Below are 12,001 nucleotides of genomic sequence, written 5' to 3' on the forward strand. Positions count from 1 at the left end.
GGGTATATATAGATATCCCTTCAAAAACTAGCCGTTACACTCTTTTCTGCGAAGTCGCGGACCGTCCGTGGTTTAAAAACCGGACCGTCCGCCGTTATAAACCAGTGAGTCAGAGTGCATTTAATGCGTGTCAGAACTAGCCATTACAGCCCTGGCGGACCGTCCGCTCCCCAGGGGCGGACCGTCCGCAGTTATGTGTTCCACACCACTAGAGACGAACATCGTCTCTGGTACAACTTTGAAAAAGGCCGGCGGACCGTCCGCTCCCTATGGGCGGGCTGTCCGCAGTTCATCCTTGAAATCCACCAGAGACAACAATGTCTCTAGTACAAACTGTCAAATAGCCGGCAGACCGTCCGCGCCCCAGGTGCGGACCGTCCGCAGCACAGATCATAACCTCTACCAGAGAAAACACCCTCTCTAGTACTATTTGAGTTAGAGCTGCGGACCGTCCGCCCACCTGGGCCGGACTGTCCACCAGTCACATCTAATTTCAACCAGAGCCAAACATGCTCTCTGGTACGTGTGCGGACCGTCCACGCTCCAGGGAACGGACTGTCTGCTCTTGTGCAGTCAGCTCTCAAACTAGTTCTTTTTCAAATCTAGTCAAAGCGTCGTTAGCCCTCATGCATGCACCTAGACATTTTGAGCAAAATGGCACTAAAGACCCGTCAAGCACGAGTACACAACCCCTCTTGATAGTACGGCTATCTATCCAACAAATCTGGTCACTTTTCATCCACTAAACGCCTTGTGACCGGTAAAATACAAAAGCCCTATTTTATACCTTTGCCTTGAGCCCGAGCTTTGCATATCATCTCCAAACTTCACACGTTCACAACCAAATCCCTTTCATCCGTGGATCAACCTATGCTCATTATCTCGAATGAAATTATTAATCCACAAAACGTTGTCATTAATTACAAAAACTCAAATTAGGGGCCTAGATGCTTTCAAGGACCCCATCAGAGCTTGAAGATATAGGGTTGTCCTAAGATCGGCAGGCCACTCAGAACGCCCTCGAATGCCGTAGATATGCAAGAAGAACAACATAGGAGTTGAAAAAGCTAGGATTTGAGAAATAAAAAGTAGATAACACATGTATTGATTCGATTATGATTAAACCTCAATCAGCCTTAGTCTTTATATTTATACGCCGTGGAGGTCGTACCCCTTCCAAGTCAGTTTACATAAGGACTCTAAATTACAGATCTAAACCTACTCATATTACACAGGCCCAGTCCGGTCTGATCGGTCGGCCTTGGTATTTGCTAATTTTGGCTATCAACTGTCTATAACATCAAATTTGTTTTAGCAAATAAATCATGAAATATATTTTGATAGTGTATTTATTTGGTATTGTAGGTGCTAATATATGTTTATAAGCTTGGTTAAATTAGAGAAAGTTGTTTTAGAACAAAACTAAATGATATTTTTAGAATAGAGGTAGTATTAAACAAATCGCAATCATGTTTTTCTTTAGGTGTCACGATTGATGTGGAGCCCGTGAATTTTTTATGTGCAGTTTAACAACAATTTGGTATTTTGTTTCCATTGCAGAAGCAAGTAATGGATGACTACTTCTTCAAGAGTGCAGAGAATATTTCATTCTTTTATGACGGTATATGATTTATTTCCTCTAGAACCCTAGTCACAACTCAGTTTTGTGAAATAGGAATTGGTAGAATTACAGGCTATCTTTCTTGGACAGAGATTACAGTCCATAGTTCGTAGAAAGAAAATAATTCTCCATTGCCTTTTTATAGTGTAACTGTCTTACTAGTTTCTTTATTTCTTTATAAATTGATGAAGTTTCAATTTGTACCTTCGGCTGTTTATGCAATTGCTGATAATTTACTTTTGATAGCTCGAATCATACCCTAATTTTTGCCTCTATTTCACTTGCAGAAAAAGCATTTGGAGATGATGGATGCTTGAAACAGCCGAAAGAACTTTCAATTCACAAAGTTGGCCATGGTCAGTATGTATAAATGGTGCTATCTACATCCGGCAATTAAGCCTTTTCTAACTACTTGTTGAAAAACCATTCTTTGTTGTTTTGTAGCAATATTATTATTTGTACATCACGGTCTCAGGACTTCAAACGTTCTCTATATCGTACGCATTTAATCTCTACTTTGTATTTTCCATGCAACATTACACGAACTTGACCCAGTGTTCAAAAAGTTTTCCTTCTCAGAGAGTATTTCAAGCCTGTTCTCTTCTTTGGGCTACAAGAGACCTGCAGTTATTCAATCTATGTACATCTTTAAGGTATTTTTATAGAAAAAGTTTAAATTACTCCCCTCAACTTAGTCAAAGTCTGAATAACCCCATAAACTATCTTTTGGTTCATTTTACCCCCTAAGACAATTTATCTTTTGTCTTTTTCTCCATGCATAGTAGGAGTTTTAAGTTAAAATTTTACAAGATGATAGTACACATCATAACATATGTTAGAAAAAGTACATCATAATTTTTATCATTATTTTGATAGGTTAGGATATTTAGTAATAAATTAATTATTGGAGTTCAAAATTATATGAAAAATAATGCTGAAAACATTATAACAATTTTTATTAATATGCAATATGATGTCCACAACTACCCTGCAAAATTTGAAATTAAAATCCAACTTGTGTATGGAGAAACAAAAAAGACAAATTGTATTATGGTTTAAAATGAACTCAATGGGATATCATGTGCAAACTAACCTCTCCATGCAAACCTGCAAACTCTAATCTGGTCCACCGGATCAACATCCAAGGGGAGGGGCGCAGAGAGAGTGGGAGGGAGGATTTGCAAAAGTGTGATTACCCAATTCAAGGGTGGGCGGTTAACTGTAAAATTACTCAATCCCCTCATGCCCCATGCATGTGATCCGGTGGTCTAGATTGGAGTTTGCATGGTTTGCACCTGATATGTTCCATAGTTTAGGAGGTTAAATAAACCAACTTATAATTTAGGGTGTTATTTAGACTTTAGCTATACTTGAGGGAGTACATTGGACTTTTTCTCTTTTTTTCAGGCTATAGTTTCTCAATGGGACATATATGTTCTCCAACTACATCAGATATTCAGATCTTTATTTGGGGGTAATTTTCTCTCTTGTAGCAACCACATATTGGTAATGAAGCGGTGCCACACCAGGATAGTACATTCATTAACACGGAGCCCCCATCGTTGACGGGCTTGTGGCTTGCGCTTGAAGAAGCAACAATCAACAACGGTTGCCTATGGGTAATTCCAGGATCACATATTAGTACTTCCTTATTTGCCTCATCATTCTCCCTTGTATTTCTTTTTAGATTATTAGGTCATTTAACATTGTTGTTATTTTGAATATTTTGCATCAGATGGCCTGGTACGAAGAATGATCAGAGATGAAAATGGTACTCATTTTGATTGCCTTTCCGCATCATATGATCACAAAGAATTTGTTCCACTAGAAGTAAAATCAGGGACTTTGGTGATGCTACATGGAGATATTATACATAAGAGGTGAAGTTCTGCTATATTAATTCTCTATATCCTAGTTATAGTTTACTTTTTCTTTTTTCTTCTAACTTGTTTTAGCTTGTTTCCTACAGCTTTGCAAATCTTTCTCCGACATCAAGACATGCACTAATCTTGCATCTAGTTGATACTGAAGGATGTAAATGGTCTGAGGAAAACTGGTTAGTTCTAGTAACACCTTTGAAGATTTCTTCACTCATTTCAATTCATATGAATGCTTTAACACTGTGGCTACTCATAGAAAATAATGATATTGTACTAGTACATTTCTTAGCTTGTTTATTTTTACTACGAACTAGTTCATCATCAACCCGTGCTCCTCCATGGGCTCATAATTTTAAGAGATATAAGTACTAGAAATTCATGAATAATTGTAGGCTCATGGTTAATAAAGATTCCTTTTTTCTTTGTTCTATTGATATTCTAACACAATACTCATAAAGATATTTTCTTTTCTTTTCTCCAGCTGTTAAACACTTTATCGACCAATTACTCTATATATATTTTTCCATCTCCATTAATTAATAGTTTCTCCCTTTTTATCACACCTGATATGTATTTGACATATATGTTTAGTGAACTCTTAGTTTGAGCTAAGTGTTTGATATTGAAACGAATATATATGCTCGTTACTTTCTGCAATATGTATACATCGTGTGTTATGTGATATACACGATGTGATGCGGGTATACCTTGAGTTAGTCTTTTATTTATTAACAATGGCAGAACTAGGTGATTTAGAATCACACAAAGGAGCATTTTGGAGGGGTTTTTTCAATAATGACAGAAGTAGGTAAAAAAATGGATTTATGGTTCCTTTAGGGTTTTGTAGTAAAAGGTGGATGTGAGTAATTTATATGCAAATTATAAGGACACTCTGGTAGCATATATAGATGGGTATCTAGATGAAAATTAAAATGGAAGGATACTACAAAGCATTCAGCAATTAGTAAGATGTTGTGCATGCACCACCATTATGCTCCCAACATTGGAAGAGGACGAATAATTATGTTGTTATCATTAGCCTCTTGATTTTCCTCGTTTTCCTAACAAGCTTTCCTTGCACTTTTTTCCTCAGGTTACAGCGAAAAACTGCCCCTGAACCGCTTTATTATGTTTCTTAAACCGGTAACCAGCGTATCAATAAAGACTGATTTTCCAGCAAGCAAATCCTGAGTGCAAAAAATAAATGATCAACGCTGCCGGGCATTGTTGTGCTCCATTCCCCGTTGAACTTTTGTAAACACTCCTCGGTAATGTGACGTCATGGATATTTGTTGATGACTACGAGTAGTCTTCAGATCTTAAATCTATGCTTGTGAGAATCTAGTATATTTTAGTAGTAGTGCGTTCATTGTTCGCCTAGAGCGAGATAGAGGCCGGCAGCGAACGAGACCCCGTGGCCGGCAGCCATGACGCGACGGTGATGAACCGCGCCACCGTGAACCTCTCCGCCTCCATGGTGCTGTTCAGTGTTCATCACGTGGTGGCCGGGCCACGGCACGCGCCGGGCCCGTGATTCATGTACTCGCCGTAGTAGAGCGTGTCCAGCGCGGATGCGCCGCTCGCGTTCCACTCCAGCCACCCCTGCGGCGCCACGTGCTCGCCGATGTACGACTCCATCACCACCACCCTCGAGTACGGCCTCCACGGCTGGCCCAGGTACGTCGCCCCCCTCCCCCCGGCGAGGTCCGGCGCGGGCACGAGGCGGCAGGTGTGGAGGACGATGCCCGTGCGCTGGCACGGCTCGCTCCGGGCCTGCGATGTGACAGTGTTCGTCTGGCTCGGCTGGGGCACGCGCGCCCGCAGGGTGCAGCACTGGAGCATGGCGGCGGCATTACCGAAGACGGCATCCACGGTGTCGTTGACGTCGCAGTCAAGGTAGAACTGGCGGTTGGAGTGCGCGTACAGCGTGTCCTGGTACCCGGGACGCCGCAGCGGTGGACGACGGCGCGGTCGGCGCTCACACGCAGCGCCACCGCCTGCCCCCTCTTCGGACCCGCCCGGTTCTCCACCGTCATGTCGCGCATCATGAACATGAACCCGGTCCCCGACGCCGCTGCAAGGATGAAGATGATGTCTTACTACCCAAGAGAAATGTAGAAGATGTTGACATGTAGGCATGGCGGCAGCCGGCATGGGCAACGCAGGGTTGGCAGAGCGAGTGCGGCAGCCAAGTGCAGGCCACCCTACCGCGCCGGGTCATCGGTAACGCGCAACAGTTAAGGACCCCCACTACGCCGCCTGCATATAGCAAGTCAACAACCACCGTAGGTCTTACATCAGCTCAGCATTATGTATGTAGAATTAAGCGTCAACGAAAACAACTATCCACCTTTTTCCCCTTTGCCCCCATCCCTTCTGTGTTAAAGCTGGTAAGGAATCAGATGACAAAGCAAGATTAGAGGAGCACTGCTGCAAAAACGATTTGTAGAGTGGATTAAAATTAATCTGTTACTACAAATAGAGCGATATTACTGTAGCAACCGACCTACCCCTAGAAATATATTTGTAAAAATATATCATTTTTAGGCGCGGGTTATGGGGTGACCCGCTCTTAAAAATACCATTTCTAATAACGGGTCACTCCAGCCCCCGCCTCTATAAAGTTTAAATGCAGTAAGCGGGCATTAAAAGACTCAACGGTGTCTCACCCTCTCACCTGTCCACTCTCCCTCACACACCATCCCTCTATCTCTCTCACCATCTCCGTCGTCTCTCTTCTCCCTTCCTCTCCCCGCCGGCATGGCGCTGGCGCGGCGGCCGGGCACCGGCTCCCTTTCTCTTGCTCCGCTCGACCGCGGGGAGGCCAATCAAGCGTTGTGCTCCGCTCTTGCTCTGCTCCACCACGTGAGTTCTTTTATTCTTTTCTCGATTCGATCCACCCCACCAGTGCATTGTTGCTCAAGACGCCTGTGTGATTTTTCTCGTCTGCAGGAACGGGCCGGGCGACGAGCTGGCCGAGCTGTTGCGGGACAACAGGCCGGTGCTGAGAAGGGTGCCACCGCCGTTCCAGCCCTTTACCTGCAGCTCCACTGGCAACTCAAGCGCCACGACGCACGGCGGCGGCGCTGCGCCGCGGCGCTGAGCAGCGACACGCGGGACACGACGCAAGGAGCCTCTCGTCGGCAGCAGGCCTCGCCGCTTGGCGCAACTGCCGCCACGGCGTCGACATGCTCCCATGCCTTCTGTTGAGCATCTAGAGGATGGCGACGTAGGAGCAGCCCAGGACCTCCCATGGTTCTAGGATTCGGCACGAGTGGGAATTTCACCGAAACTCGTTCATTTCAGCCGGGCCCGAGATAAAACCAAACCGGTCAAAAAATTTGGGCCCGATTCAAATTTTCAGTCCATTTTACAGTCCAACAAGAGCCCACAAACATCCCTCACACTGGAAAACTCCCTCACCATCCCTAGCTAGCGATGCTTTCCTGTGAGCCGCCGCCAGCAGCATGTTCTCCGCTTCTCTCCGCCAGCGCCAGCGCCCTACAACCAGCATCGGGTACAAGAGCTGTGGTTGCTTCCTGATGTCCGAGCTCGCGAGCCATGAACGCTCCTCGAAGCCGCCCACATGCTATGGCTGCTCCTCGACGCCCGTCATGCCGTCAGTCCATCTGACTCGTCATTAGTGCTGTATGCACCACCTGCTACCTCAACCGCATTGCCGCTGCCCTCCCTACCATCCATGTGTTCGACGCCGGCGACACATGCATCCTCTATTCCTCTGTAAGTCCACTGCAATGCCTGATTGTTTGAGTGGGAACAGGTCCGAATTTTCTGAATTTCGTCCAGTTCGGTGGGATTCAAAATTTTCCGGAAAAAGAATCCTAGAACTTTGGGACCTCCCTCCTCGATAAGTGTCTCCGCACGCACCGGCTGTGGCGGCGTGTGGCCCGGGCCGCGTCGGGGCTGGCGCGAGGCACACGACGGCGTGCAGCAATGGCGACGCGGGGCTGCGATTTTTTTTATTCGATGCGTAGGTGTGGGTCTCGATCCTAGAAATCTATTTCTAGGGACGTATCATATCCTCACCCGCACCTAAAAATATATTTATAGAGGCAGGTGAGGGCATAACCCGTTCCTAGAAATAGATTTTTTGTGGCAGCTGCGTTACCCGCCCCTACAAAAAGCACCTAAAAATGTGTTTGTACCTGCTCCTAAAAATCATTTTTTAGTAGTACTGGAGGTTAGTACCTTGTTTGTCTGAGGATCTCTGAATACCCATGCCATTAAGTTTTGTCACTCTCATTCAGTTTCATCAGTCAAAGGTGACTTTTTCAGGCTGCAATTGCATGCCAGTTCAGCAAATGAAGGAGAAGCGTCCATCGTGGACCCGGCAGCCTATATTTTTATTTCACTCAGTTTAGGCACCTCACCGTGTTTTCCCAGTTATTTGTTAACTTGATTAATATGTAATCCATCTGGCCTGTTAAAGAGAGGATTGGAACGGCGTAATGGGTATCGAACAGAAGAACAAGTAAAGCCTAAACATGTTATCACTCATTTTTAATTCTTTTCATGTTACTTTCTTTTTCTGGTTGAGAAAAAGAGCCACATCACTCAGCTTCATTCTTCTTGTATATGGGATGTGTCACTATCTCATTGGCCCAAAAAGTGGTTGATTATTCAGCACATAATCACTCGGATGACACAAAGAAAACCAATGACATACTACACAAGAATTATGTTTTCTAGGTGGTAGATCGAGGAGGATTCGAGGGTTAAGTTTGGGCCAAGCCCGTATACCCGCCAGATGCCTCCTCCCGTTTTCTCTCCAAATTGATCGTCAACGACCAAGGCCCAAGGCCCAAGGCCCAAAGTGGCACGGTAGCAAAAAAAAAAAGAAAAATAAAAATAAAACGACAACCTAAATGGCTTCTAATTTCTTCCCCAAAATCGATCGCAATCTGCGGCGTCGCCTACCCCTAGACCCTACCCTCCTCCCCCAACGGAAATCCTATCCACCTTTCGGAAGATAGAAAGTCTACTCATCTTTTACTTTGAGATTTGTGCGTGTAGTCAAAGTGAACGGTGGTATTTCTTACCCTCTCTCGTGTTGCACGCTATCAAATGAGCAGAGGAACACGTCACGGCAGGCATGCTGGAAGGACAAGACAGCTAGCAGGTTGGTTGCTACCTCTCCGGATGTTCGATTTTGAATTTCAAACTTGATTTTCTCTCTAATGCCGCACCCAATTTGAATTCCGTTTAGACCATAGTATTTGTTAATTATAATTTTCTTATAATATGCCTATATTTTTAAAACTTTTGAATATCAACATTTTACATATTTAAGTTTTACATTTTAGATACACTACTTCAACATTCTAGATAGACTATTTCAACATTTTCATACAAAATGTTGAATTAGTTTATCCAAAATGATGAACTTAATTAAAAAATGTTAGACATTCTAATTCAAAATGTTGAATATTGTAACTGTTAGGCAAAAGTAGATATCAATATTTTTAAGATGTAACTGGTGCTAGAGAAAAAGCAATAATTTTTTACCAGCCTACCACACGATGATCAGTCATCTGGCAAGATTCACCTACTTCTATTGCTGCCCAATACCGTGACCCAATTACGATATAGTGTTTGGTTGTCTAAGCAAACAGCTGTCCAAACTGATATAGTTTATGGGCTGTTGCTATATTGTTAGATTGTAGATATGTAGGCTACGTACCTTCTTGAAGACAGTGCCCCCCTCCCCCAATCCCACCGACGCCGCGGCTCCATTGCCAGCCCGTCTTCACCGGCGGGTGCCTGCGTGTCCGCCCAGCAGTGGAGCCGAAGATGGAAAGGGAGAAATCCACCCTCGCGGCGGCGTCCGCAGCGGCGATCTCGATGGTGCTCGGCAATTACGACCTCCTCGCCGAGATCTTCCTCCGCCTCAGGCTCCCCACCCACCTCGTCCGCGCCGCCGCCGTCTGCAGGCGCTGGCTCCAGGCCGCCTCCGACCCCGCCTTCCTCCGCCGCTTCCGCGACGCCCACCCGCCCCGCCTCCTCGGGTTCTACCTCACCACCTTCTCGACCGACCAGAGGTTTCGCGCTGAATTCGTCCCGATGCTGCCCCAGCCCCCGGAGCTCGCCGCCGTCGTCTGCCGCGGGGGGTTCGGATTGGACTCCTACGTCTGCCGATCCACGCGCGTCATGGACTCCCGGGGCTGCAGGGTTGTCGTCAACTTGTTCCGCGACGGCGACTTCACGTACGGAGTGCACAGTCCGCTCCATCGAGCAAGAGGTTTCGTTACCTTCCCGCGGCTCCCGGCGATGGTTGACAAGAAAATCTACATTTTCCGTGAGATCCTCTCCAGAGAATGTGGCCATGGGCGGCTGTCCTACTTCTGGTTTGAATTGGATTACAGCAGAGAGGAGGAGAAAGTGACAGCTCGCGTATATAAGTTGAAAGATGATGCCTGGAGCATGCAAACTTCAGCTGGAACGCAGATTTCTAGATTTCTTTCATCGACATTGAATGTGTTGAGTACTTTCCTAGTCGATGACAAGATCTATATGGCAATCACCGGGTACAACATTCTTGTGTTGGATTTGACATCCTCAACCTTCTCCACAATCAAGTATCCGGAGAGGATGGCCGAGGGGTTTGATGGAGAAATTATGTTGGCAAGGACCGATGGTTCTGGGGTTTGCCTTGTCCATGTGGACGTGAACAAGATCCACTTCACGTTTGGCTTCACAGCGGTTGTGATGGCAGTGCGGGGGACTGGTTGCTGGTCAATACTATTTCTTTGCGTGAATTGTGCTCTAATCTGAAGATATCTAATAGCACCACCGAGGATGATGATGATCCCGATGTTTTCATACATGCGGTTGGGGACAATGGAGAGTTTGTGTTCTTGCAGATGTATGGATGTGTGCTCTACTTGGATGTTAGGAGTAGTGCAATGCAAAAGGTGTATGGCGTGACAGATAGGAATGCACGTGTACATTCGACCCATCCCTTTTTGATGGCCTGCCCTCCAGTCTTCCCTGTGCTGAAGGAATGATCCTGCTGAGGTTTGTCTTTTAATGATCTTGTGCACTCCTGTAGCGAAGGGTGCACTTTTTTCACCTTGTGCTAATCTTATATCTAGCTGTACAAATTGTCACGGCTTAACTGGTTCTTAGCCCATTACTTATGTGAGTCCTTAATCATTCATCAAAATGTTTGGTATGATGGCATATTATTTTAGGTACATGATTTATCCTCTAGTGCATTTTATTGTGTACTGTAGCAATGTTTTCAGAGCTATTCCTGAATTATTAATACTAAATAAAGTAGAAGGATTCCTATTGTTGTATTTACTTCTTAGCCAAAGATAATAAACAGTTCATATCAAGAGGTAAAAGATTACAAACATAACTGAAAATGTTATTAGGTGGAATACTTGCAACGTGCAATATCACATATGAAACATTCTTGAATATATATAGCTAATTTGAGCATGTTGTATTTCACAGTAAGGTTTCATCAACAAAGTCCTGTAGATTTGTTTGTCGAGTATCAATCTGAGCCAATGCAGTTCTGATTCATGAAAAGTCATGTAGGTTTGAGCATGTTTTAATTGTTTATCATAGATTGCGTTATTTGATTCATTCATGTGTTACCCCTTTACCCTTAGCTAAGGGTCTGACATGTAGCCAACCTTTATCTGCACATAATTCCTTCACGGTCCAAGATCACTAGCTCACTTGCGCTGGCAACTCATAGTTGCCACCTTAAATATGGTCTTGGAGTTTTTACATGCTCAGACTCCACATGGGGGTGGCGTCATTGTGAAAAAATGTTACATAGCTAGCTAAGGGTCTATCACTGAGTAGTATGAATGGAAATGCCATATTTAAAAATTAAGATATAAATATAAAACTATGAAAATGGTCACAACTTTCTACCCTAAAATATAATCCTTCACTCTTAAACCTATGTAATGGATTGGCGAGCTAACTTTTATACCAAATTTGTTCACACTTCTAGGTAAGTGGCACTTCAACATTCAAATGGAGAATTGATAACCTTGATGCCAAAAAAGTATTCTTCATTAGCAAGAGATACAAAGGATGAGGTCCTGATCTGTGGCTTTGAGTAGTGTCGATTAATAATTGATGGCAGTGTCGTTTGGCTGTTATGCGACATTAGTACTACATGCTATTTGAAACTTTGTTCAGTACTTCTGCTGCTTACCCATTCTGCTTTCAGCAATGTACTAATGCATTTCCTTCCCAGAGTCAGCTTGTGCATTTCATTTTTATTCTAGTGTACAGGTCTTGATTACCATTTTCAATTTCAGATAAAGTTTGTTGATTCCTGGGTTTTATGATGTTGAGGTTGTGTGGATTTTATTTACTGTTATTTTGCGGGGAGGGTTGTCTTGATGTTGAGTGTTTTGTGCAAAGGTGCTAGCTATATGCAATTTTCTCGCTTGAATTATCTGCGCTATCCAGATTTCATGTTTACATATCCATTCCGGCACAATGTAAGGTG

General features: G+C 44.3%; 2 protein-coding genes and 1 pseudogene across 2 annotated transcripts; 2 read left to right on the forward strand and 1 right to left on the reverse strand.

Annotated features, from left to right (window-relative positions):
* Positions 1-1,563: 1,563 nt before the first annotated feature.
* LOC120654008 (phytanoyl-CoA dioxygenase 2-like) lies at positions 1,564-4,797 on the forward strand. Its single transcript, XM_039931631.1, has 8 exons — positions 1,564-1,621; positions 1,909-1,977; positions 2,066-2,118; positions 2,188-2,274; positions 3,115-3,262; positions 3,357-3,501; positions 3,591-3,677; positions 4,595-4,797. The coding sequence occupies exons 1-8, from the start codon at positions 1,570-1,572 to the stop codon at positions 4,638-4,640; spliced, it is 687 nt and encodes a 228-aa protein (XP_039787565.1). The 5' UTR covers positions 1,564-1,569; the 3' UTR covers positions 4,641-4,797.
* An 81-nt stretch (positions 4,798-4,878) lies between these two features.
* On the reverse strand, positions 4,879-6,263 carry LOC120653398 (annotated as a pseudogene).
* A 2,970-nt stretch (positions 6,264-9,233) lies between these two features.
* Positions 9,234-11,790, forward strand: LOC120654009. The gene is made up of 2 exons (XM_039931632.1): positions 9,234-10,536; positions 11,495-11,790. The coding sequence occupies exon 1, from the start codon at positions 9,313-9,315 to the stop codon at positions 10,291-10,293; it is 981 nt and encodes a 326-aa protein (XP_039787566.1). The 5' UTR covers positions 9,234-9,312; the 3' UTR covers positions 10,294-10,536; positions 11,495-11,790.
* The last annotated feature ends 211 nt before the right edge of the window (positions 11,791-12,001 follow it).

The sequence above is a fragment of the Panicum virgatum genome, chromosome 1N (assembly GCF_016808335.1).
Source record: "Panicum virgatum strain AP13 chromosome 1N, P.virgatum_v5, whole genome shotgun sequence".
Classification (NCBI taxonomy): domain Eukaryota; kingdom Viridiplantae; phylum Streptophyta; class Magnoliopsida; order Poales; family Poaceae; genus Panicum; species Panicum virgatum.

Coding starts and splice junctions, on each gene's coding strand:
- LOC120654008 (XM_039931631.1), top strand. CDS start 1,570: ATGGATGACTACTTCTTCAAGAGTGCAGAGAATATTTCATTCTTTTAT. Junction 1,622..1,908: donor TATTTCATTCTTTTATGACG/GTATATGATTTA, acceptor TTTCACTTGCAG/AAAAAGCATTTGGAGATGAT. Junction 2,275..3,114: donor AATCTATGTACATCTTTAAG/GTATTTTTATAG, acceptor TCTCTCTTGTAG/CAACCACATATTGGTAATGA.
- LOC120654009 (XM_039931632.1), top strand. CDS start 9,313: ATGGAAAGGGAGAAATCCACCCTCGCGGCGGCGTCCGCAGCGGCGATC.